The 27,231-nt window shown below is 46.6% G+C and overlaps 1 protein-coding gene across 1 annotated transcript in view; it reads left to right on the forward strand.

Annotated features, from left to right (window-relative positions):
* The first annotated feature begins 724 nt into the window (after nt 1–724).
* ITGA2B (integrin subunit alpha 2b) overlaps nt 725–27,231 on the forward strand; it is a 41,390-nt gene continuing 14,883 nt past the window's right edge. Inside the window, 18 exon segments of the mRNA XM_088655888.1 lie at nt 725–1,033; nt 2,119–2,249; nt 3,612–3,709; nt 4,572–4,737; nt 6,170–6,219; nt 7,579–7,624; nt 8,820–8,945; nt 10,250–10,297; nt 11,433–11,476; nt 12,051–12,110; nt 12,948–13,000; nt 16,588–16,799; nt 18,859–19,041; nt 20,044–20,089; nt 22,176–22,274; nt 23,267–23,322; nt 24,080–24,231; nt 26,260–26,385. Of these exon segments, the coding sequence (XP_088512014.1) occupies nt 840–1,033; nt 2,119–2,249; nt 3,612–3,709; nt 4,572–4,737; nt 6,170–6,219; nt 7,579–7,624; nt 8,820–8,945; nt 10,250–10,297; nt 11,433–11,476; nt 12,051–12,110; nt 12,948–13,000; nt 16,588–16,799; nt 18,859–19,041; nt 20,044–20,089; nt 22,176–22,274; nt 23,267–23,322; nt 24,080–24,231; nt 26,260–26,385 (1,890 nt within the window). The 5' untranslated portion in view covers nt 725–839.

Raw genomic sequence — 27,231 nt, forward strand, 5'->3', positions numbered from 1 at the left:
GGTCTGTGCTGGTTTCCCCTGCGGTCAGGACTGTGCTTGGCTGATAAAACTTTCCTACATGCGAGTGGGATAGAAAATCGGGTGTCTTGAATGCTCCATTGCATCCAGTGGGAAAGAGGCTTTGCAGCTGGGTCTTCGTAGCCTTCCTGCCCTGTAAAGTTGAATCATTCCAGGATGTTTAATGGTGGTTGGAGGGTTTGCTGTACTGTACGTTCTGAACTGGTCTCTTGCAAGTTTCTGGATTGCACCCACTCTTTGAAAACACTTCCCTAGAGCCCAACTCTCAAAGCTCCACGTACGTGAGCCCCCTGCTGCTTGAAAACGGCTCTGACTCACAACTGCACTTTAATAACCCTGAAGGATCCAGTAAAAACGTTTGCCCTTACAACTTTGTGACTGTAGCTAATCTCAAAGCATTCCAGACTAGGAACAGGAGCTTTCAGAGCACTTCCTGAGGGTCTGTCTCAGCTCATGTGTTTCTGATCTCTCTGCCCCAAGGACAGATGGGGTTGGAGAGTCATGTATGGAAGACCACAGCTTATACTTATGCACACTAGCCTGGAAATGACAGCGGTGGTTCCCCAGAGCCGTCTTGTCAATGGTTGATCCTGCCTGTTACTGCTGCCAAACAAGTGGTTCTTGCTGCACACACCCAGGGAGTTCCTGTTGGGAAATTCCTGAGACACTTCTGATAAATGTTATCATCTTCAGCTGAAGAGGCTTCAGCAGGGGAGGAAAAGCTTGAGGAAATGTGTCATGATGGTGGTTACTATTATGAGCACAGAAGAGAGAGCATTAATGGGTAAACACCCAGCATTTGTAGTGAGAAGAGGGAGAAGATGCTGGTGATGGCAGGAGGAGGTCATTCCTTGGGTCTGCTTGCCTCCCTCTTGCGCTGTCTGGTGGGGTTCTTGCTCCTCTGTTCCTCAGTATGGACCCTCAACTTAGATGCAAGTTCTCCAACAGTGTACTCTGGGCCCAACGGAAGCTATTTTGGGTTTGCCTTGGATTTCTACCGGGACAGTAAAGGCAGGTAGGAGAGCACTGGGCATGGCACAACATGGCGGGAGGAAATGGTGCACTAACAGGGACTTGGAAGATGACAACAGATGTCTCGGGAAAGGCCTATTTGGCTGGCAAGGTGCACAACAGCAGTGCATGAGGGTTTTATCCATTGAACCTTGACTGGATGCAGGCATCATGCAGATGTTCATACTTAAATGGTATATTAGACAAGGTCTACAGAGCTCTGCATCAGGAGTCAAAGGCCTGGGGCAGGGGTGTCAATTTTGGACGGGGGGGGGGGAGAGGGCGCAATAAATTCACTATTCCCGGATACAGCACAACACTCATCCAGAGATGCCCTGTCTTCAAACATGCATCAGGAGCAGCATGGAAAGGGTGAAAAGGGATGGGCAGGTCATTCTTAAAATGAAGGAACTGGGAAAAATTGAATCCGTTTGCCCAAGATGAGGCAATAGGAGCAGTATTTGTTCCTATAGTAAGGCAATCACCGTTTGCAACCTGGCATGACCAATGGTCAGGGACGATGGGAGTTGTAGTCCCAGAACAACAGAAGGGCTACATGTTCCTCATCTCTGCCACAGAATGTTGTTAATGGCTGCTGGTATGTGTTACTTTTTAAATACAGCAGATCTGGTGCACGTTGATGGCAACCAGTTAATTCCTTGCAAAATAAAAGCAGCCTTTACTAAGTGAGCTGTAAATTCAGTTTCAGGAGGTCGAACCAGGTTATTTTTTGATCAGACATTTACACATCCAGTTACTTTAAAAAAAATATTGGTGGGTTAGAGCTAGATTTGTGGTTCTGTAAACGTACACGCCCAAGCAAAGGACTACTGCAAGACCCTCATGGTCCAGCTGGGCTGAGCAGCCAGGGCTACTGCAGAGGCTTGTAAAACATTCCTAGCAGGGAGATTCTTCCAACTGGTGGTTTGCCACATGAGGCACATGATTCTGTCCCTAGTAGGGAAGGTGAAGGCCCGAGATAGAAAACTGACAGCAGGGATGAGGAGTACCTGTAGTTGGCTCTGCCTGTCACTGGCTCCTTTGCCTTGCATCCTACCGGTCCCAGACTAACCTTTTTTTCCACCCTAGCATGCACGTGGTGGTTGGGGCCCCACAGGCCAACACCTCGCAGACTGGTGTGACGGAGGCAGGTGCTGTCTATCTGTGCCCCTGGGCACCTAGTGGCAGTGCCTGCACCCCCATTCCGTTTGATACCAAAGGTGAGTGATTCCCCCATGATTTTGGGGTCATCATGGGGTCTATACAAGCAGTAATGGGCAGTCTCACTCAAAACGTCAACAGGTGAAGATTTGCCCATAATTGTGTTTCCGTAGTAGAAAAGGTTACCTTGTTTGATTTGTGCCAACCACAGTGGTGCGAGGCATCATTCACTTAGTTTCTTTACCTGTATTTCTGGTTGCAAGCTGCTCCTGTCAAAAAAGAACAAATCTGTTCAGCAGGGTTTCGGAAGATGCAGGAAATGCCTCACATTCTTTCCTTCTGAAGAAGTGCGCATGCACACGAAAGCTCATACCAATGGCAAACTTAGTTGGTCTCTAAGGTGCTACTGGAAGGATTTTTTTTATTTTGTTTCGACTACGGCAGACCAACACGGCTACCTACCTGTAACTATTCCTTCCTTCTGATAATTTAGCAGCAGTGTTAAATGCCTAAGCATCCTTAGCAAGAGCAGTGCCTCTGTATCTGCCTAATAAGCCTTAGAATGTTGCCTCCATGCTTTGGCTATCCAACTTTCTTAATGGATTTCTGATTGACTTGCTTTTTTACATGAAAGCTAAGAGTCCAGGCCTCCTTTTATGGAAGGGAGTGGCCAAGCAGAAATGAAGATGAAGATGAACTAGCAGTCATTACCCCAAAATGAACTTAATTCACCTGGCAAGTGGCAACCATTTTCAGATTTCTTTAAGTATTTCAGTGATGCTCAACTGAACATTCCAAGCACTGGTCTCACTGCCAGCATCAGTAGCACTTACAGGGCATGTGCATGTGTGTGCCACTCCCAGGATCATAAGGAAACTCTTCATGGAATCACTGTATGTGTGGATGTGGCTAACATCTGCAACTGCAACCTCAGTTTAAACTGGAGCAGGTAGGAGTTGTGATCACAGATAGAGGCAATGTCATGTACAGGGAGGGTGTGCATGGGCAGTTCACGCAGCTTTTGTGAGATCAGTGCATCATGCATGCCTGTCTTGCACATGTGTGGCTACTGCCACCACTCTGAACTTGCCCTGCAAGGTCCATCCCGAAAGGAGATGGAAAATGATGCTTGTGGTGGGGAAGCCATGTGAGAATTGGGGGTGAGAAACTCGGGGGCCGAGGATGAGATCCCGGCTGAGTCATGAACTTGAGGTGGGCCTGGGAGAAATAGGAGCTATTTGGAGATGGGCATCTGGTGAGATGTGGGGAAAGCTAATGGCATCCTTCCTGCGTGTACAAAGTTGCAGTCAGACTGACTACTCATGGATGGCATGTGGCTGAGGGGGATGATATGGTAGGTCAGTAGCTTCTGCCTTCAAATCTGACTCCTCTCTTCCTTCTCCTATGCCGCTGCTGGCCAGGTGATGAGGTCGAGCAGCTGCACAGTGTGGTTGTGAAAACCTTCAAGACTAAACAATGGTTCGGAGCCTCTGTGAGCACCTGGAAAGACACCATCGTGGTGGGTACAATAAACAGACCGTCTCAGAGAAGCTTCAGAAGCAGAAAGGGGTGGAATGAAATCAAGCCTCGCTGCAAACAAACCAGAAGGAATGCTCAATAAACTTTAAATGTTGTACAGCCTCCCCACAAACTTTGTGCAGGAGAATCAGGAAGAATACTCAATAAACAGGTCGCCTAGAAGCAGCTTATACAGTAATTGTTGGAAGAGCAACAGAAGAGCTCTTCGTATTAATAAACTAAGGGTTAAAACTGGCTAATTATGTTAAGAGTTAGTCAACTAGCCAAGGGGTGGGAGGAGGTGTAGCTTAGCAACCAGGCAGAGTGGCATGATATCCACTGAGGGAGCACATGCTCTGATTGGCTGGTTAGTTCTGAGGCAATTTGGTTCAATGCCCGTATGAGGCCTGACCTAATAAAGACCAATCCTCTCTGTTCCTTTCTCCTCAAATTATGCCCCATTCTTTAATTGAGTTTTGCTTAGTTTAGTCAGTGTTAACAAGACTTTTCTCCCTGGACGCTGTCTGCATTATTTAAGCGACTCGGCTAACAATAATGAGGAAGACTTGTGACCAGAAAAACCTGTGTGCTTTGTTCAGTCTGCTGCCCAGATGTTAAGTGTTGATGGGCAGCTTAAAGGCCCTACTCTCCCTCCTTAATATTTTTCAGCCTTAAACAAAGCAGCCCTTCAGAGGAAACCTTCAAAAGTCGGACTGTTCTTTGATAGCCTTTTCAATATAAGTCCTCTGCAAAGTAGGGCAAACGACCACATATCCTCTGCAATTACCTGGCTTGTGCCTCCTGGAGGGGGGTGCTTGTCAATGATACAACATCCTGCTCACCCCAGTTTTTCACCCCGCCAGGCTTGTGCCCCTTTGCAGCACTGGAATGCCATTTCTGGTCGAGAGGAGGCCACAAAGACCCCCGTGGGCAGCTGCTTCTTAGCCACAAGTGGCCTGCAGCGCTTTGTTGAATTCTCTCCATGCCGCAACATCAAAATGGAATCATTTTACAAGTGGACACGATATGGTGAGTGCAATATGCGGGCCGAAGCTCCAGACCTTAAGGAGAAGGGTGTGCAGAATGTTTGCCACCCATAAACTTTGCCTTTGAACGAATGGCACCCTTGCTTGGGTTTTCAGACCACTCTAGTCTGCTCAGATTCCATGTCTGGCCTCGTGTAAACGGCTGCCGAGGGGTTTGCCCCATGCTCCTACGTGCTCAATTGCAAACAAACAGCATGTGTGGCTTCACTCAAGCCACAATGGTCATGACAACCCCTCCCCATTCTAGAAGTAAGATGTTTGGGTCCTTTTGAAAAACCAGAGCCTAGCAATGTCAAGTGGAGGCTTTTCCATTAGGGAAAGTGCCACTTTCATGCCGAGACCACATAACACCGGTCTTGAAAGATCTACATTGGCTCCCAGTACATTTCCGAGCAATGTTGGTGCTGACCTTTAAAGCCCTAAATGGCCTTGGCCCACTATACCTGAGAAGGAGCGTCCCCACCCCCATCGTTCAGCCCGGACACTGAGGTCCAGCTTCAAGGGCCTTCTGGCAGTTCCCTCATTGAGAGAAGCCAAGTTGCAGGGAACCAGGCAGAGGGCCTTCTCGGTAGTGGCACCCGCCCTGTGGAACGCCCTCCCAGCAGATGTCAAAGAGAAAAACAGCTACCAGATTTTTAGAAGACATCTGAAGGCAGCCCTTTTAGGGAGGCTTTTAATGTTTAATCAATTACTTTATTTTATTTTTCTGTTGGAAGCCACCCAGAGTGGTTGGGGAAACCCAGCCAGATGGGCGGGGTATAAATAATAAATTATTATTATTATTATTATTCCTACCTACAACCAGCAAAATTTGTCCTCAGCGGCACCAGGAATATAAACCGTTAAAAACTGTTTTACAAATCATTTGTGCAAATTTTAATAATAAAGCGCATAAGCCCAACTTAACATGTCAATTTTGATTAAGGGGGGGATGTTATGGAAAAGGACGGCCAGATTATTTATATTAAATTAATAATATGAAATTATTTTGATATGAAACGTTGATAAGTAATTGGTGATGTGAATGTATATTTAACTTAGGTTTTCTGATTACAATTCATGTTTTATTGAGTTAAATATGCATGCACATAACCAATACCAGTGATAAGAAAATAAATGTGGTAAGAAGACCATGTTTAGGCAGCCCCGTCCGAAGTCAAAGGAGGAATGGTGTTTGGGTATGGTGTCCCAGTATGTGCGCAAAGCAGGGTTGGGGGACCTGTGGGGCTTCAAAGGCCGCTGGACTACAATTCCCTTCATTCTTGACCTCGGGAAATGCTTGCTGGGGCTGATGGGAGTTGAAGTCCAGCAACATCCAGAGGGCCGCAGGCTCCCCATCCTTGGTGTGAGGGATCTTCCCCGCACTGTCACCCAATTGATTTACATCGCTTTTCTGTTTCTTTGCCTTCAATCAGCAAATGACCACCGCTACTGCGAGGTTGGATTCAGCTCTGCCATCTCTGATGTGAGTTTTGGGAGGGAGACGGGCATGGGCCCAAGAAGCACGGCTCCCCACACCCAAGACACAATTTCCAGAGTGACTTAACAATCAATCCCTCTTCACGGAGAACTCTGGGAAATGGAGCTCTGTGAAGGGATTAGGGGTCTTTCCAACAACTCCCAGCACCCTCAACAAACACCAAGTCCCATAATTCTTTGGGGGAAGCCATGACTCTTTCAAGTGGTACCATAGTGCTTTAAATGTAAGGTGTGAATGGGGCTTTAGTTATCACTGGAATTGCCAACATAGCTGGGGGGGGGGGACCAGCTGTAAAGAGGATGGTGCCTATTGTTTTAGGTTAGCGGGTAATTGCCATAGATGTCAACTTCTGGATAGGGAAAATAAGGGATCAGCGGTGTAGCGGCACCAGAAGTCTCTTCTGCGCATTTCCAGACATGCACAGAAACGACTTCCGGTGCCGGGCTGCCCATGTCCGCATGTCTGGGCACTAGAAATCGCTTCTGCGCATGCTCAGGCATGCACAGAGGCGATTTCCGAAGCCAAGTGAGTGAGCAGCCAGCCGGGAGCCAGGACATGGCCGCTGCCGCCGCCGGCAGAAGCTGCAAATCCAGGGGATTTACGGGATATTTTTCAATTCTGGAGACCAGCGGGAAACGGATTTAAATCTGGGGGTTTTCCGCGAAAAACGGGGGACTTGACAGCTATGGTAATTGCTGATGTCTTCTGAGTCGCAAGGGACGGGAGTGGTGCTGTGGGTTAAACCACAGACCCTAGGGCTTGCCGATCAGAAGGTCAGCGGTTCGAATCCCTGCGACGGGGTGAGCTCCCGTTTCTCGGTCCCTGCTCCTGCCAACCTAGCAGTTCGAAAGCACGAAGTGCAAGTAGATAAATAGGTAGCGCTCCGGTGGGAAGGTAAACTGCATTTCCGTGCGCTGCTCTGGTTCGCCAGAAGCGGCTTAGTCATGCTGGCCACATGACCCGGAAGCTGTACACCAGCTCCCTCGGCCAGTACAGTAAAGCAATATGAGCAGTCCCTTTACCTTTATCTCTGAGTCGCAAATAGGTGGTTTGCTCAACACACATCGAGGCTGTGCCTTTTTTTGTGAAGCAACCAGCTGCCAAAATGCTGGCTGCAAGCTTTGGTGTAAGAAGTCGTCTTTGGGTGTGCAGAGCAAAGCAAAAAACTATTTTCCGCCTGGCATAGAGAGGCAGGTGTTTACTTCTCTAGTTTTGTAGAAGTGTGTGTGGAGCTGTAATGCCACCCTCTGGGTCTCATGGGTGGTGGGCAGCTGTTTACAGGGTTTCTTCTAGTCTTGTGTGGCTGTCGTTTTGTGACTCTGACCTCCTCTCTTCTCCCCACAGTCTGGGAGACTCTTACTTGGGGCTCCCGGTGGACATTACTTTGGAGGTAAGTGCCTTCATTCCCCTCCCTTCCCCACAGCAGACAAAGGACTCTCCAGAGTCCTTGGACACCTCCCATCGTCCCTGACCCTTGGCCATGTTGGCTGGAGGTTGATGGGAGTTCGAATCCAGAAACATCTGTAGTGCCACAGGCTCCCTGTCACAGCTGTAGGCCGAGAGCTCCAGGAATATGGGGAGGCCATTTCAGGCCATCAGTAGCTACGGTCCCTGATGGATCTGTTCTTCCTCTTTTTAAATAAAATTTATTATTAGAGTTTCCAGAAAGGGATAGAAAGATTATTATCTATTATATTTTTATCAAAATGTTTAAGTAAAAACAAAGCGAAAAGAAAGAGGATAGAGAGATAGAAAAGGGATAAAGGGAAGAAGGGGAGAGAAAGAAAGAAAGAAAGAAAGAAAGAAAGAAAGAAAGAAAGAAAGAAAGAAAGCTTCCAATTCTCCATCTGTTTGCTACATACTGTATAAATGTTATTCAACTCAGTCACTCCAACATAAAACCCAGTAAAACCACTTTCTATAAACCAGCATCACGCATCTTCAATCCTCAAACCCCAAATGTCATTAGTTCATTTTCTTTTGCACGCAAAACGTCTATGAGAGGTTTCCAATGACTTTTCTTTGATTAAACAGGTCGATTTCGCCATCTCGGCTAAGTCCACTAATTTTAACAACCATTCCTCCATAGTTCATAACAAGTCCTTCCATCTTGGTGCATATAAAAGTCTGCCGACATAATCACATATTTAACGAAGCTCCTTAGTCCCTTTCTAATTGTATGGATATGTCCTTCCTCCACTGTCAGAGGCAGCATGTTCTGAATATCAGTTTCTGGAAACGGCAGGAGGGGAGAGTGCCCTTGCACCAGGTCCTCTTTATGGGTTTTCCTTGGGGGGCCCTGGTTGGTCTCTGAAAAAAACAGGATGCCAGACTAGATGGGCCACTTGCCTGACCCAGCAGGTACTTCTTATTAGAGAGTGTGAGATATTTAGCCATATTTAGCCTTTGCTTGCTAGTTTGCATTCCCTACTATTCAGCAGGGTGAGGCAGACCCTGTTCAGTTGACCTTCGTCCTTTTTAGCACCTGGTTTGTGGGAACAAGAGCACAAATGGCCTCTGCTGCCTCACGTAGGTGATCCCAGCCTTGCTGAGGGACTGATGCCTCTGCCTTGCTCATCTTCCAGGTCTGATCTTTTCATCCAATTTGTCCACGGTCCTAGCAAATGCTCCTCTCAAACATACCCTATTGTGGACACCGAAAGAGCTGCAAGCCACAGGTTTCACTGCCTTATACTTCGACGAATATCGAGGTAAGGGGGCATGCACCTTCATCTGCAAACTCTGGAGGAGCTGAGGGAGAGGCAGAGCTTACAAGAGAAGTTCAAAGGAGTTTGGGGATAGACTAAGGAAAGAATGCAAGGAAGCCTTTTAGCACATCCCCCTGGGGAGAAATCTTTTGTGGGCTGCACACCAGAAGCGGGTGAGACCCAGAGGGACCCCAATCTTCCCCTGCCCCATACATCTAAGGCCTCAGCAAGGGGGATAATGCCTATGCAGTTATGAATATTGCACACATAGAAGCCGCTGGGTGAATTTTTTTTTACTCTCATTTGAAATAAAAATTATCCAGTCCAAAAACAAGCTTTGAAAGCTTTACATACAGAACTTAACTCCAAAACAAGGTAAAACAAAGTTACCTCCAAGTAGATGCATAGTTTCTTATACTTGTCCTACCGGTAGTGTAAGGCATAATATCTTAGATTGCATATTGCTTGCATCCTGAGCTAAAAATTAAAGCTCTGTCTCTTTCCCAAACAGCCTCCAGTGGCCCGAGGCTCTTTACTGGAGGACAGAGGTTAACAGGTCCCGTCTCTTCAGTACCTTAGAACAAATTACTCACTCTACCCAAGATGGATGCCTGCAGATTAGCATATGCTAATTAGACCTTTTAATAGAATCTTTCATGTGACTGATCCAGGAGAGACACAGTCCCATGATAGAGCCCCACTAATTATTAACCTGTTGGGCTGTACTTCAGCTTCAATTGAAATTTCCAGTCATGCTTCACAGTATTTAACACAGGCACATTCTATATTTATTTTGCATTTCAATGTACGTTAAACAATTACACTTAACAACTGCTCCTTTTTCCAGGACTGCAGCTAATAAATGACCCTGTTCCAGGAGGTTTAGGGGAAAGTTCATCCAGATGGGACAGAAAACACATTTTGGGAAGGGGATGGGAATGTAACTCAATCAAGTTAAAAAACAACAACAAAGCCTGGTGCGAAGATGTTGCACTAGTTGTGCTTCCTCTTCTCTTGCCCTCCCCATTCTGGCTTGGCCCTTTGGGTCCAGAACTAGCCCTAGTGGAAGGATAGGTGAGCCTCTAAGGCAGGGCTTCCAGTGTGCCCTAGAAAATGTGAACTTTCTATGCAAGGGGGGAAAGAAATCTAAACTATGTCAGTCATGCAAACTAAACAGACTTGCATATATTAACACATACTATATTAATACATACTTTTCATACTTTATTCTGCTTCTGCTGCTCATCCTTCTTAGTGTTGGAAATTTTGCCAGATGACTAAATCTTCTCATCCTTCCATCCACACAGGGTATTCAGTGGCTTTTGGGGAGTTTAATGAGGACTCTGAGTCACCAGGTAAGGGAATGAGTCTTTGCCAGGGCGGGTGGGGGGGTTCGAGGTGGAGTAGGGGGGGGTCTGGAGCTCAGCAAAAGTAATCTCCTGAAATTCTCCATCCTTTTAATGAATGGCAAAATTGGGGAGGGAGGGGAAGCCATTATTCCAAATATTCTCATGGGGAGTAGAAATTCTCTGATAGTTCTTCGGAGTGGGGGGGGGTCTCCCTTAGCAGTGGCTAAGTTTCCCCCTCCTAATTCCACCCTAGCTTCTGAAAGTGGCAGTTGAATGTTGGCATCCTCAACATCATGGGTTGGCAAACTAAGGCCCGCGGGCCAGATCAGGCCCAATTGCCTTCTAAATCCGGCCCCCGGACGGTCCGGGAATCACCAGCACATGGATCGCCAGCATGCATGTTCTTTCCCTCTCCCTCACACAGCGGTGCCACCGCCTCCTCCTCCTCCCTTCCCTCCTCCTGACTTCTCCCTGCCCTGCCTAGAGGAGGAAGGGAGCTGGACTTTGTTGGTGTCAGCCCCGCTCCGGAGCCCTTTCGTGCGCTCATCATCCCTCCACTGCCAGCCCCTGCCACTCACAAGACACTGGAGCCGCAGTTGGCTGAGCACCCCTCTCGAGCGGCTGCCATTTAAAGCAGCCCCTCTCTGGAGCCCTTTCATATGCCGCTCATCGTTTCTCATTCATTTTTTCCTTCAAAATATAGTCCACCCCCCACAAGGTCTGAAGTATTTGTCTGGGGGAGTGTCTTATGGGGTGTACACTAGCCTTAGTCATGGACTGACTTTGTGACTTTAGTCCAATCAGTGTCTCCCAGCCCCAGCCTTTCCATCTGTAAAATGGGAATTATACAATTAACATATTTTGCCAGGCTGCTGTAAGGAGCAACAGAACAATGAGCTGCTGCTGTTCCTTGCCTGCGGTGTGGGGCAGGGGCCTTTTAATCTTTTAACATTATCAGTAAGATTTTATGAGGTTGCTAGGGCCATCCCTTCTCAGCCACTGTGTTCCAAACTAATATAGCACTTCCCGAGTCTCCAAGGTCAGTCTGCAGGACACTTTAGCACAAACCTCATGTCTGGAGTGTTGTGAACTTAGGCTACTGGGTGATTCACAACCTTTGAGACGGCTCTTCTCTTTGCAGAGTACGTTGTGGGCGTTCCTAACAAGAGCCTAACAAAAGGAGCGGTGAGTCCTGTGCAGCAGACCTACATTTTTTTCTTGTGCGCATCTGGAAAGAAGTGTGCAGAATTCCACACACAAGAGGTTCCAGGGGCGTCAGGCCTGTATGCTTGTGTCATGCCCTCCACCTAATCCGAAACAAAAAAGCCCTACAGAAGCCCTCTTATCTTTAGTACGCCTGTGCATGCTCAGAGACACCCTTGACTTTACTGTTGTTTCAGTATATGTTCTAGGGCTGAGAGCAGTGGCACCTATCTTCAGAGGACGGAGTGTGTGCTAATAATGTGCCAAAAATAAACCCTGCGCCACTCTGCCATTATTATTTCACATATTTCAATTGTATTGAAAGCAGGTTCTGGGGGATCATGTAGGCGTTGCTTGCCAGTGCCCCAATGCCTCCCTGATTTGGGGTTCCATCTGTGCTATTCTTACCCCGCCCTGTGAGGCACACTGTGGTCACTCTCAGCAATGGAGGGCGGTGGTTGCTTTCTTACCTCCACCTTCTTGAGAAATATGAAGGGTGGGATTCACTAACCCTTGAAATCTCCCTGACTCTCTTTATCCCTCTTCCCCATCCTAGGTGCAAATTTTCACCTTCAAGCATTCCTTCCTTCTTCTGCGGTCACTCCCCAGTGAGCAGGTAACAAAGCCTTGAGCAACATGGTTCCCTTCCCTCCTGCCTCTTCCCTGGCATGCTTTTCTCAGCCAGACATAATGTTACGAAACCTGACACAGGGCCTTCTCAGTGGCTGCACCCAAACTTTGGCGCTCCCTACTGAGAGAGGTTCAGCTGGCCCTTGATGGCCTTCTGCTGGCAGGCAACCCATCCTTTTTATTTATACAAAACAGTTGGCCCCTTGAGATTATTTGTTTTTCACTGTATTTATTCTGTCATTTTTAAATTGAATTGTGTGTTGAACTGGATGCCTCTTGCTTTTATTTTCTTTTTATCTGCACTTATTTGATTCTAATATGGTCTCATTTCAGTACTGCTTATTAAGATGTATGGATTGGCTATTTTGTATTGTTGCCTTTACTATTACTGCCTGCCAGGATTATTATTATTATTATTATTAAAGGTAAAGGGACCCCTGACCATTAGGTCCAGTCGTGACCGACTCTGGGGTTGCGCGCTCATCTCGCATTATTGGCCGAGGGAGCCGGCGTACAGCTTCCAGGTCATGTGGCCAGCATGACAAAGCCGCTTCTGGCAAACCAGAGCAGCACACGGAAACGCTGTTTACCTTCCCGCTGTAGCGGTTCCTATTTATCTACTTGCATTTTGACGTGCTTTCGAACTGCTAGGTTGGCAGGAGCTGGGACCAAGCAACGGGAGCTCACCCCGTCACAGGGATTCGAACCGCTGACCTTCTGATCAGCAAGCCCTAGGCTCAGTGGTTTAACCACAGCGCCACCTGGGTCCCTAAAAATAAAAATGGGAGCTGCAAGCTGTTTTTCATCCTCTTACCTCTTGCAGGTGGCATCCTATTTTGGGCACACAGTTGCGGTTGCAGATATCAACGGCGATGGGTAAGGCAACAGGAGGGAGCATTGCAGTTGGAAGTTTATTTGGAAGGTCAAACTAAGGACTCAGCTACATCAGTAAAGAAAAAGCGTTTTATATGTGCTATAACACTGTGACACCAGGTGGCGCTGCGGAGTCCCATCTTTAGCTAACGTGATTTCCTGCTATGAGGCTTACAACGCATTTTCCTGAATCTCTTTTTTGATGTGTCTAGATCCAGCCAGAGTTTTAATCTATCTCCCCCCCCCCCCCCGCCATAAATATAGCTTCAGGTCGAGGATTTCATCCCCCTGCATTCAGATCCAAACCCTGGCACTAGGCTTAAATTACAACCCAGTGCACTGGGAGGGATATTAATTATTGTTGCAGATATTAATAGCACACACTTTTAAGGTATTAGAATCATAAGTGTGGCAAGCGTGCCGAGGGAAAGGGTCTCAAATTTCCTATTAATCTGCCTTTATGCCTAAACTTACTTTTTGAGGCCAGAATGCCTGCTAGAAATCATATATTTCTGTGTCTCTTGCTGCCTTGCCATAATGTTGATGCTGGAATTATATTTAGCTGTGTTTTTGGTCTGCCATTTGAAAGGGGGAAGGAATGGTTAGAATGTTCTGGGCAGGATGTCAGGATGTCTGATAATAAGAAAGGGGAACAGAAAGGTACTTTGTTAAAAATACCATAGCACCTGGGCAGCTCCATATGAGAGGTTTATAAGGGAAACTGTAACTGAAATGCTAAGCTTTGCAAGAAACGAAACTTAAAAGAATTGCGACCACGCTTATTGATTAATATATTAATATGTAATGTAATGACGCTACCTGGAAAAGGTATATAGACCCCGAGCACGGGTTGCTGAGGGCTCAGCTTTTTTGGGATTTAAATCCCGCTGTGCCTTATTGCTGCCAGCAATAAAACTGACTTTCTCTTTCTCCACAACCTCATCTGTGATCCTTGAGAAACCACTGAACTAAGGTCCCCAGGTTCCATGCTACATAAGAAAAGACTCCTTTGGGAAGAAATAATCGTCCAGGCCCATAAAAATATTATTCAAACTTTTGCTTGCAGAACTCTTTAAAAACACAACATAAGCATCAAATATCCACCCCAAATGTCCTTATGATGTCTTGTGCTCTCCAGCACAGGCTCAGCATCTTAGAAATAAAAGATAACTCCAAGAATCAAAATGGTGTCTCTCTCCCCAATTCCAGCATGCCTAAAGCTATGCAGCTGTTTTGGGAGAGTCATTGTCACATCCTTTTCTTCTCTGCCTCTTCTGAGAAAGACTAAATAGGCATCTCCCTTCAAAATGGAGATTTGCAACTCAACACCTTCATCACAAGATCAAAGGTTCACTCTCCACAGAGAAACAATCAACATATATAACTAGTTACAGCTCAGAGTCCTTTAGAAACTTACTGTGGAAAATGTTAGCCCAATGTTAGCCATAGAATTTAGCCATTTCCCATTTTAAAACTTAATTACTGGTAATACACGTACAATTTTCATTTCTGTGCCAAATAAACCAATGTGGGTGCTTTAGAACAGACATCATCTGGTGGCTATTGAGACCAAACATGGGGCCCTTAGAAGTACTATGTGCTAAACAGAGGCGAGAGTGGGGGACCAGAGTCGCTATCCCAGACCACCCCTCCCTTCAATTTAAATGGTCATACAGTAAAACTGTTGCTGATCACAAATTTAGAGTAATTCAGAAGCATGCATCCTCCCCATTGAGCCCTCTGGTTAAGAGTGCTGTTTTAATCTAGAAGCTTGCACACACACCCCCAAAAAAGTTACTGTAATTGAAGGACAATGCTTCATCTCTGTTTCGTTTCCTTTCCCCTGTGAGAGATCCAGGTCCCCATTTTTGGAATCTGCTGCCATCTCTTGTCAGCCGGCTGCTTCTGCATCCTTGGCAGAAACGAGCTTAGGTTTTACCCTGAGAAGCAAATCACTATAGTTTTTTAGAGTTGGAAGGGGCCACAAGGAATCTTTTGCCCAATGTGGGGCTCGAACCCACGACCCTGTGATTAAGAGTCTTGTGAGCTGCTATCCTAACAGCCAAATAAGACATTACTTCAGTTGTCTTTGAACCTGAGGTACCACTTTTTGGTTTTTGAACCGAAAACAGACATGGGAGCTCCTGGTCAGATTCAGGGCCATGGAACATGGGGAGGTAGGGAAATCCTTCCCCAGTGAAAAGTACCCCACACCCAAGCATCTACTATGTGCTGCTATTAGCAGCTTCAGGTGAAAGCAAGCTGAGACTGATGGGACTTGTAGTCCAAAACATGTGAAGGACATTGTACTGGGGAAGGCAAGTATATGGCAATATCTAGATTTCTTGGCTGCTATTCAGTGCCATGGTATCTTTATAGCTGTGTACACCAGGCATTCCCAAACTGCGGCCCTCCAGATGTTTTGGCCTGCAACTCCCATGATCCCTAGCTAACAGGACCAGTGGTCGGGGAAGATGGGGATTGTAGTCCAAAACATTTGGAGGGCCGAAGTTTGGAGATGCCTGGTGTACACCCTATTCAGCCATTCTAAGCACAATAGATACATTATAAGCAAAATATTTCCCTCAGATAATTCTGGGCACTGTTGTTTGGGGGAACGGCAACTCTGTGAGGGGTAAACTACAGTACCCAGAATTCTTTGCGGAAAAGGCTGTGTGTTCATGGCAACCGTGCGGCTTATGTGTGGGAAGAAGGGGAAGAAGAAGCTTTAGCAGAGAACTGAAATCAATGTGCTAGTAGGATTGGTTGCCTTAGATCAGGCTTCCTCAAACTCGGCCCTCCAGATGTTTTGAGACTACAATTCCCACCATCCCTCACCACTGGTCCTGCTAGCTAGGGATCATGGGAGTTGTAGGCCAAAAACATCTGGGGGGGCAGAGTTTGAGGAAACCTGCCTTAGATCTTCTAACTCCCCCCTCAAAGTCTGGGTGGCTCTGCAGTGCAGCTGCTAACTGTGATAGTTGAGAGTGGTGCCTCCATGGCTAAGGGCAGTCTACCTGCTTGTCCGAGACAAGGTTTTTAGTTGTTGCTTTGTTAATAGTGCTTTAGACTTGCAATTGTTTTACTGATTGATTAATTATCAATTGTTCTATATGATTTTATTTTATATGATTAATTACTTTATATGATTTATGCTGCATTTGTGATATTCTATTATGCTATTGCTATAGCTTGCATACTGCTTTGGGATTCATTTGAATGAAAAATGGCATGGAAATTCTATCAATCGGTTCCTACTGCCCGGGTAACTGAGCCCTGTGAGTACATTTGGGTGAACTCCAAAATCGTAGAACTGCAGACTGGTGAGGAACCCCGGAAGGTCATCTAGCCCAACCCCCTGTGATGCAGGAATCTCAATTAGTTCATCCATGGCAGATGGCCTCCAACATCTGCTTAGAAACCTGGCAGATCTGCAGATCTATTATGAAGCAGCCTGCCTGAGTTGGTTAAAAGAATGGATTACATTGGATAATGCAGACACCCTGGACCTAGAAGCAGCAGCACCTCTCGTTGGAGTCTGACATGATCAGAGCTCTAAGAGAACTTTTCTGTTCTCTCCCCTGAACCAGAAAAGATGACATCCTGGTGGGGGCCCCTCTCTTCATGGAGCGCCACTCCGACCGCAAACTCTATGAAGTGGGAAGAGTTTACTTATACCTGCAGCAGAAGACCCCCACTGCTTACAGCACCCCCTGGCAGAGACTGACGGGCACAGATGTCTATGGTCGCTTTGGCATGGCCATTGCTTCCCTGGGCGACGTAGACCAGGATGGAGGCACTGGTAAGGATGGGATGGAAGGCCACCCCCCACCATTTTTTCTTCCTCTCTTAACCCCATTTTTTCTTCCTCTCTTAATTTCCTATTCTCCATTCCCTCACTCCACAATCAAATGCTCAAGGTTGACCGTCGGAGCTTCACTTACAATCACAATCCGTTCCTCACCATAGCACAGGTGGAGAGCGTTTTGTTTTAACCCGAGGGCCACATTCCCTTCCAGGGGCCACATGCCAACAGAGGGCAAGGGCCAGAGGTGAAATTGGGCGGAGCAATAGATATGAATTTTGCATTTGTACGAGTATTCTGTTAACGATAAGTTTGTGTTGAAGAAGTTTGCCCCCAGCAGGCCCTGGTAGTTGAGGGAGGAGATGGGAGAAGGATTGCAAAATAGGAGAGAGGGAGAGACAGAGAGAGATATATGAAGAATGAAAATGCATGTGATTAATTTAAAAAATCTCCTTAAGAGTCACTGAAATGTATTACTCATAGACATTATGCATTTTGTGTTTTGATATTGTGATTTTATGTGGTAATTGCCCAGAGACCTGTTGGGTATAGGGTGGTGTACAAATTTAACAAATCATAATAAAAAAATACTAAGGGCATAGATACAAAACCTTGTTCCTACTCACACTTACACATTCCTCTTTATCCTCCATGGAGACAAGCAAGAAACGTTTTCAGAAGCATTCCAGCTAAGCAAAAATGCCCAAGGAGGGTTAGACAAAGAGACCCAGAGAGCTGTGTTAGAATTCACATCCTCCTCAGAGCCAAATGTGGGAGTATCCAGAAAACCCTCAATTTAAGCCTCAGGTCCTCCTTCTGGTATTTTGAATCTTGCCTTTTTCTGGGAGTGGGGGAGATCTTTGCTTTCCCCACCACATAGACTTAGAATCATAGAATCATAGAATCGTAGAGTTGGAAGAGACCACAAGGGCCATCCAGTCCAACCCCCTGCCAAGCCCGAAACACCATCAAAGCATTCTTGACATATGCCTGTCAAGCCTCTGCTTAAAGACCTCCAAAGAAGGAGACTCCACCACACTCCTTGGTAGCAAATTCCACTGCCAAACAGCTCTTACTGTCAGGAAGTTCTTCCTAATGTTTAGGTGGAATCTTCTTTCTTGAAGTTTGAATCCATTGCTCTGTGTCCGCTTCTCTGGAGCAGCAGAAAACAATATTTCTCCCTCCTCCATATGACATCCCTTCATATATTTAAACATGGCTATCATATCACCCCTTAACCTTCTCTTCTCCAGGCTAAACATACCCAGCTCCCTAAGCCGTTCCTCATAAGGCATCGTTTCCAGGCCTTTGACCATTTTGGTTGCCCTCTTCTGGACACGTTCCAGCTTGTCAATATCCTTCTTGAACTGTGGTGCCCAGAACTGAACACAGTACTCCAGGTGAGGTCTGACCAGAGCAGAATACAGTGGTACTATTACTTCCCTTGATCTAGATGCTATACTCCTATTGATGCAGCCCAGAATTGCATTGGCTTTTTTAGCTGCTGCATCACACTGCTGACTCATGTCAAGTTTGTGGTCTACCAAGACTCCTAGATCCTTTTCACATGTACTGCTCTCAAGCCAGGTGTCACCCATCCTGTATTTGTGCCTTTCATTTTTTTTGCCCAAGTGTAGTACCTTACATTTCTCCTTGTTAAAATTCATCTTGTTTGCTTTGGCCCGGTTGTCTAACCTGTTAAGGTCATTTTGAATTGTGATCCTGTCCTCTGGGGTATTAGCCACCCCTCCCAATTTTGTGTCATCTGCAAACTTGCTCAGGATGCCCTCAAGCCCATCATCCAAGTCATTGATAAAGATGTTGTATAAGACTGGGCCCAAGACAGAACCCTGTGGCATCCCACTAGTCACTACTCTCCAGGATGAAGAGGAGCAATTGATGAGCACCCTTTGGGTGCCTGACCTGTTTGTAGGTCATGGGCTTTTGCCCTGCCTCTCTCTGTTTCCCCACCATCTTTTCCGAGCGGATGGGTGAGTTAACCTCATCAATTTGGTTCTGTCGCGTTTACATTCCCATCCTCTCTTTGCTTCCACAGACATAGCCATTGGAGCCCCCTTTGCCGGCCAGGATGGAGGTGGCCGTGTTTACATCTACCAAGGGCACCATGAGGGCTTGAGTTCATCGCCAACCCAGATCCTTGAGAGTCCCTTCTCTGGGCCGGCTGGGTTTGGCTTCGCCATACGCGGAGCTTTGGACATTGATGCAAATGGCTACCCTGGTAACGTACAACTTAAGTAGGCAGCCACAGGGTTTTAGCACTGCCTGTAGGCAGTGACCATTTCAGGCAGGTCCAAGGGACATGTGATCGCTGGTGCTCAGATCCTTTCGGTCCCAGAAGCAGGAGGAATGAGAGTGGGGCACGGCAGAGTGCAGCACACTTATGTTTATGGGGGCTGGGAACGGGACCCCTATGCAAAAGGGTTGCCGTCTGTATTAAATAAGGGCTTATCCATACTTAAACTTTGCTCTCTGCCCATGAAAAGCCTCTCTTAAGTATTTAGATTAGAGCAAACGTCAATTTGGGTTTCCCACAGATTTCCATTTGCTCCGATTGAGCTTCAAAGAGCAGGTTTTCACAAGGAAAGGTCTGGAGCAAGACAAAAAAGGGGACTTGGACACTGAGCTTTAAAAGTAAGGACCATTCCTGGAAAGGGTGGAGGAAAGTGTGGATAAGCCCTAACTTGTGAAAGAATTTGGACTATGCCAGATGTCCTGTACCTAGAAGAAAAAAATGAGACATATAATTATTTACATTTATTAATTGCCTTGCCCTTCATGGAATCCCCTGTAATGGCACAAAGCCTCTGTTTTATATTTAGCTTGCTTCTTTCTTTGGGTGATCCTATCTGGATAGGATGACATATATTAGCTGAAAATCATTTTTTAATTTTTTTAATAAAAAAGCTAGATTTTGCAAGGGTTGTTTTAATTAGCAGGTGGTGCAAAATTTGCTTAGGTTTGTAAAACTTAATTCCTAATCGCATCAGTGCAGTGAGCAAAACTGGGGACCCGAGGAAGCTGCAACACTGAATCATAGAATCATGGAATTGTAGAGTTGAAAGGGACCCTGAGGATCATCTAGTCCAACCCCCTCCAATGCTGGAATAGGCACCTGTCCCTTACAAGGATCAAACCTGCAACCATGGCATTATCAGCACCATGCTCTAACCAACTGAGCTGGACTGCTAACTTTTTTCGGTTGTCTTGTTCCCCTTCACAGATGTGCTGGTTGGAGCTTTCAGGGCCAGCAAGGTGACTGTGTACAGGTGGGTTGATGGAGCCCCAGACCAGTGGGGCGAGATTTCCTTGGAGATCTTGTTGTCTATAAATGCTCCCCCACCCTTCCCAGTTTTGGCTCCTGCTTTTTGGAGAAACACACCTGTGCTTCCATTTCAAGCTCTTTAGCCAACCAGCGCTGAGAGGGTTAGGAGGGAACCACAATTGTTCCCCTAGTTTGGTAGAGGTGGGAGAAGATGGTTGTAAGAAGCAAGATCTTTATGCCTGCCTCCATCACCTCCTTCCTCGAGAGGTTCGGAGGGTGGCAACAAGGAACGGGCCTTCTCTGCAGTGGCTCCCCATCTGTGGAATGCTCTCCCCAGGGAAGTTTGCCTGGCGCCTTCATTATACAGTCGTACCTTCAATCTCAAATGCCTTGGCTCCCAAACAAATCAGCTCCTGAACGATTGAAACCCAGAAGTGACTGTTCCGGTTTTCAAACGATTTTCTGAAGCTGAACATCCGGCACAGCTTCTGCGGCTTCCGATTGGCTGCAACATGGTCCTGCAGCCAATCAGAAGCCACACCTTGGTTTTTTGAGCGGTTCCGGGAGTCAAACGGACTCCTGGAACGCATTCTATTCAAATACCAAGGTATGACTGTACACCTTTAGGCACCAGGCAAAAAAGTTCCTTTTAAACCAGGCCTTTGGTTAATCTGATTTACATCCTATGCCCTTTTAAGATGTGTTTTTTGTGGTGGGGGTATTGGGTTGCTGTTTTTATTTTTATTAGGTATTTTCTGCTTTTATATCTTGATTTTATTCCGTGAACAGCCCTGAGACCCCCAGGTATAGGGCGGTATATAAATTCTAATAATAATAATAATAATAATAATAATAATAATAATAATAATAATAATAATAATGCTGCCCTGACATCTGCAGAAGTGGCCATATTTTATCTACCCTGTGGGCAAAAAGAAGGGGAGTCGGTGACAGTCACTAGCTCAGTTTCAGTTTCATATATCAGATGCTGTTGAAACTGCAACTCTAATGTTGACAGAGGTTGACGGGAAATGGAGCCCAACATCTGGAGGGCTAGAGCAGTGACATTTCTCATAGAAGAACATTTAGGGCCAGAGGCGCCAGCTTGTGAGGGCGATTGGGGGGCGGCGGCTCCACATCTTGACATTGCGTGTGTGAGCATTGCGCCTCCCTTCCTAAGTCGGGCAGAAGCTTCCCAGGCTTTGAGAAGGAGGTGCCAGGGGAACATTTAGGGGACTAACCTAGTCCCCCTAGTCCAATAATGATGATGATGATGTATTTACAGTATACATCTCCCATCTGGCTGGGTTTCCCCAGCCACTCTGAGCGGCTCCCAACAGAATATTAATAATAAAGCGATAAAATATCAAACATTAAAAACTTCCCTAAACTGGGCTGCCTTCAGGTGTCTTCTAAAAGTCAGACAGTTGTTTATTTCCTTGACATCTGATGGGAGGGCTTTCCACAGCCCGGGCGCTGCCACCGAGAAGACCCTCTGCCTGGTTCCCTGTAGCTTCACTTCTCACAGTGAGGGAACTGCCAGAAGGCCCTCGAAGCTAGATCTCAGTGTCTGGGCTGAACGATGGGGGTGGAGATGCTCCTTCAGGTATTCTGGGCCTAGGCCATTTAGGGCTTTAAAGGTCAGCACCAACACAAACTGCACACCACAGAGCTACAGGTTCCCCAGCCCTAAATCCACCTCCTCAGCCAACCAAAGGTTTCCTTCTCCCTTAAATGAGCCACCTCATTCTTGCTTGCTGCCCTGTATACATGGCACCATCTCTCAGCACGCCTGTTTGACCAAGCTGGGCATCTAGGAGGCCGCAACATCACCGGCCCTTGTGTACAAGGATGCATTTCAAGGTAGGGCAATTGCTTTAAAGGCATATGCGCTTTGACCTGATAAGGTGTTCTAAGCCCTGCGGAAGCTGCAGATTTTGCAGCACTGAGGTCTCACGCATTTGTCACCAACACTCCCAATGTTGTGTGACAACAACTAAAGAATCTGCAAATGCTGCTGTTCACTCTTGGAACTTCCTGCCTGCCTGCTTACCCTTGTTCACTATGTTTTTGTTTTTGGTCCCTCTCAGAGCTCAACCCGTCATGTTTCTCAAAGCCCAGATGGACCTGCCAGGTGTGCTGAACCCAGAGGAGAAATCGTGTTTGGTAGCAGGAGTACAAGTCAAATGGTGAGCCGGGTGGGAAGGGCATTTTCTTTAAGGGAAATGATTGAATCTTGATCCCTTTGTAGCCTAGGAGATTCAGGTTCTGTGCTCAAAATCAACGAGACATGTCAAAAAAAATCAAGGTGTGCCGTTGGTTTTCTTGTTTGCAGGATTTAGTTTATTTTTGGAAATTGGTTTCGGGGATCTTCTTGGAACCCTAACAAAATGATAATTGAAATTACCCCTCATTTGGACTTCCGGTTTTGCCGCGGGTCGTAAGCAGGGAAGCTCCGAGGGCTCCGAGAGCCAGGAGTGTTTCACTAGGGTAAAAGAGGGGTTTGCGGAGGCTGAACGCACCCCAGAACAAGGTCTGGGAGGCGTCCTCGGTCCGAGAAGTCGGCGGTGCCCAAAGGAGTGCTCGGCACCCCTCACCAAAAGGCTGAGGAGGCGGAGAGTCCGGGCACTGAGACAAGGCACTGACAGTAAAATTCCTTTGCCTTTTTAAATTGAACTTATATTGGGGTGCATTAAAACAAGCCAAAAATAAATTGAAGGACCCCTGCTCCATTAAAATTAAACAACCACGGGAGGAAGGGAGGGAGGCAAATGGAGGAAAGGGGGAAGATTAAAGGTCTAAAAAGGAGAGGTTGAGTGAATAGCACCGCCAAAAAAGCAGTCAGAAAAACCAAAAAGAAGCTAAACATAGAGGAAGAAACGGAGTCATCTCTACTTGCGGCACAGCCATGTGCATGCACAAAAATTGAACCCGGAGATAAGAAAATGGGTGGGGAGAGGAAATATAGCATAAGAGGAACCCTTTTAAACAGAGGGGGAATCACAAATTACTTATTTCTGGGTCCATTGAAAAAAGTGTAAAGTGAGGCCAGCTCATGTTTGCAATCAAACAAGGATCATTCATGGAGGCAGAGTTGGTTACTGGCTCCCAGTCGATTGTATACTCAGCAGCCACATCATGTGTGAAATGGTCCTTATTGCCTTCCTTCTCTTCAATGCAGCTTCACAATCCAGATATGTGTTGAAGTGTCAGCAAAGAGGATTCCTCAGAAAGTTGGTGAGTGTTGCCTTGTCTGTGGGAAGAGGTGGAGGTCTTGTAGTCAAGCTACCGCAGTACTGGGGAGAATGAGCTGAGAGCGCAAAATTAGCATGGGTTGTGTTTGTTTATTTTATTTTCCGTTTTTAGTTTTATAAACTGCTTAATTTTTTTTAAAAAAGGATCTGAAAGGGGTACATGAGATAGTAAGAAATTATCAACAATACACGGACGAGATCAGCAAAAATTTAAGAACAAATGCTAAATTAGATAGGATGGTTTAAATATAAAAACGGTGTTTAGCAGGTGCCTAAAACAAGCGGGTGGTGCTGTGGTCTAAACCACAGAGCCTAGGGCTTGCCGATCAGAAGGTCGGTGGTTCAAATCCCCGCGACGGGGTGAGCTCCCATTGCTCGGTCCCTGCTCCTGCCAACCTAGCTGTTCAAAAGCACGTCAAAGTGCAAGTAGATGAATAGGTACCACTCCGACGGGAAGGTAAACGGCGTTTCTGTGCGCTGCTCTGGTTCACCGGAAGTGGCTTAGCCATGTTGGCCACATGACCCAGAAGCTGTACGCTGGCTCCCTTGGCCAATAATGCGAGATGAGCGCCGCAACCCCAGAGTCGTCTGCAACTGGACCTAACGGTCAGGGGTCCCTTTACCTTTACTTTTAAAACAATATAACAAGCGTGTCTGCCTAATGTTGCCATTTCTCGCTCTCAATCACCACCCGCTGTGTTTGCTTTCTGCTAATTCCCTCCCCACCACCATTCTGCTAGACCTGAATGCTGATCTGCAGCTGGACCGCATGAAACAGAAATACGGGCGACGGGTTTTGCTGCAGCAGACCAGCCAATCGAGCCGAACGTTCCCGCTGAAACTGTCAAGAGAGAAACCCCAAACCTGCCAGGGTGTTGATGCCTACCTGCGGGTATGAGACATGGGCAAAGCATGGCACTTCGTATATTTTTGGATGTGTACAGGGGGAAGCCTTAGGAGTAGCAGATTCATACTGGACATTCCTCACCTCGTTCTGCTTTGTTCGTTGTTCTGTGACGCTTCCCCCATGTTACTGCCTTATTGCCACCTGCAGGGGCGCTCTTTGCCCTATAGCGCAACAAAGCAGGACAAAAGACAAACTGGAACATTTTTTGGTATGAAAAGTGACCGGTTATCAGCAGGAAGTTGTGGGACGTGTGCTAATTGGAAGTGAAGCATGCACTGGCTGGAAACCTTTGCAGGCACAAACAGTATTGAAAGGGAGGTCACGTATAAATGCCCCAATGCCGTCATGAATGCACAACAGGTCCCCCAGAAATGCAGAGGAAGCAGAATGAAAGATGCTTCTGAGTACATCCATAGTGCATTTCTCCCCCTCCTCTGTATTGCAAGATCAACCACAACCTATACTGGCATCTCGGGGACCTGATGGCAAGGTGATCTCAGACCTACCACTTTTAACAAATCTGGCTTGTGAAACTAAACGAGAATACCCATTGGCTTTTCCTTGTTTTGGGGGCAAGAGATACTTCCTGAGCATTCTTGCCACCTTTGCTTCTGGCAAGGCTCCTCTCCGAAACCACAACATCTCTCCCCATCATTGGAGCTCCATGCTTGCACCTGTGAGGTCATTGTTCCTGGTGCTGCTGCTGGGTGAGCATCCTTTGTCAAACTGGCAGCTTTCTAATAGGCCATTCACCAATAGGATGCATTAGTGGAGTTGGGCAATTCACCTGCACGGTGGCGTGTAAAACGTAGTTCTGCAGTTTGAAATTGAGACGGAGGGTAGAGAGCAGTGGCTTCAGCTGGGCTGGCAGCAGTCTGGGTGGGTTGCTGGGGTCCAAGCAATTGCTTTCCTGGGATGTGACATGGCATAGGCGGCTGTGATGCCTATTGAAGGAGGCTGCACACTACACATTCAACGCACATCCACCCTACCTCACAGAATTCTGGGAACTTCGGTTTGTTAAGGGTTGTGGGGACTGTAACTCCCTGAGAGGCAACCTACGGTGCCCATAATTTTTTGAGGTGGGAAATAAGTTTCAAAGAGTGCTTTAAAGGTATAATGTGAATATATTTGTCTTCATGGTGTAAATACGGTAAATATTGCAAAGACCAGGGCCAGCTCAGGGTGCTTTGCTGCAAATGCATGCTACCCTGCTGAAGTCAAAGCAAACCCACAGATTACAGCCAAACTCTGAAAATCTGGATTTTCTGGGTAAGCATGAAAAGGCCCTAAGGCTGCCCAGGTAATTTTTGCTGCAAATTGCAGAAGAAAAATGCAACCCTAAGAAATCAAACAACTAGCCATTTACTGCCCTTTCAAAGCAGCCAAGACCAGCCGCTTTGAGTCAGATGTCTCTTATCTAAAGGTAGACTTCAAGGTGTGTGCTACCTCTCCTCAGCTAAAAGGAAACCAAACCCTTGTGAAACTGCTGTTTGAAGGACATATTGGCAACACACACACACACACAGCGTGCAAAAGAGAAAGCTGTTTAATGTTAGTTTTTTGTTACTTCAGATGTTGCAGGAACCAGCCCCGCAACTTTTAGCTGAGCGTTGGAGAGAAATTTTTAAAACATCCAATTTTTAAAATAAAAAAATCCCAAATGTGTTTTCTTCCAACACACCCATGAAGGAGGGCATCACGCACGCATGCTATCGTTGAGTGTATGCCTGCATATTCAAACCACTGTGATGTCGCAGATCCCAGGTAGAAATGGCATTCCAGGTGTGGTCAGTGGCGTTTCCGCCTTTTAATTCTGGCAGGTGTTGCTGTTTCGATAGTAGTGTGGTGGCGTGACACAAAGTAGTTCCAATGAGCTCTGTTTTCTACATCTGGGCAAACTGTGGGAGATTTTATCCCTGTTCATGCTGAGCTGTTGCACTTTGAACAATTGAAGTGAAAAGATGAGCAAGCCTTGGGGGGATCTCTGAGCCACTTCTCTGCCTCCCACAGGATGAAGCTGATTTCAAGGACAAACTGAGTCCCATTGTTGTGAGTTTCAACTTCAGTTTGGCAACTTCCTCTGCAGACGGGGAGATGCAGCCTGTGCTATCTGGCCAAACAATGGTCCAGGATCAGGTGAGGTGCCTCACCAGCCTCAAAGCTTTGACATTGTATGACTCTGATTCCACTGTTTTAAAGCCGCTGACTGCTTCCGTATTTCTTTTGTGTTCTGGTGTTTCGATTTTCTTCCTTTGGGTTTTTTTTTGTGTGTGTGTAATTTCAAGCCACCCTGGGAGCCTATTAAAGCAGAAATAAGCTAGCAAACAGAATCATAGAATCGCAGAGATGGAAGGGACTCTGAGGATCATCTAGTCCAACCCCCTACAACACGCGGCTGCCCCAAATACATAAATAAAATTGTCACTCAGTCAAGTGCTAAAATGCTTAAGGTGGGATTAGAATCGCATCCTCTGAGCCAGAAACCAAGCTTCCTGATCCCAGGAATATGAGCCCGGTTGTGTGTATGAAATTGTAAGGGAATTGCCCTTTGCACATGCTCAGGGGGTCCTCTCCCTCACAATGTTGAAGGCTGAGTTCAGGCTTTGAAAGCATACACATGATAGCCAGAACCAGGAGGGTTGGGTGGGGGGTGGGGGTGGATATAAGCACTGACATTTAGATTTTCTGGATTCTGTCCCCCCTAAGCACTCTCAACGGTTAATGCTGTTAGACAATTATGGACAGATAGAATTGTTTATCTGAATGACAGATAACCACGTTGATTTCCCATCTGCGCTGCAGGGCCATGGGATTCTTCTGCAATCTTTCATGTTGAGCTTGAACATATCACCCCCAACCCACATCAGGGCTCTTCCACACTTACTTCCTGCCCCATGCTTTCTAGGTGCTTTAAGGCTCTGTATCTGAGCCCCGTTTTCCCCAGTAAAACCCACTCTCCAATGCTGAATTGGAACAAACCAT

This window comes from Zootoca vivipara, chromosome 12, assembly GCF_965207765.1.
Source record: "Zootoca vivipara chromosome 12, rZooViv2.hap1.1, whole genome shotgun sequence".
NCBI classification, from domain to species: Eukaryota; Metazoa; Chordata; class Lepidosauria; order Squamata; family Lacertidae; genus Zootoca; species Zootoca vivipara.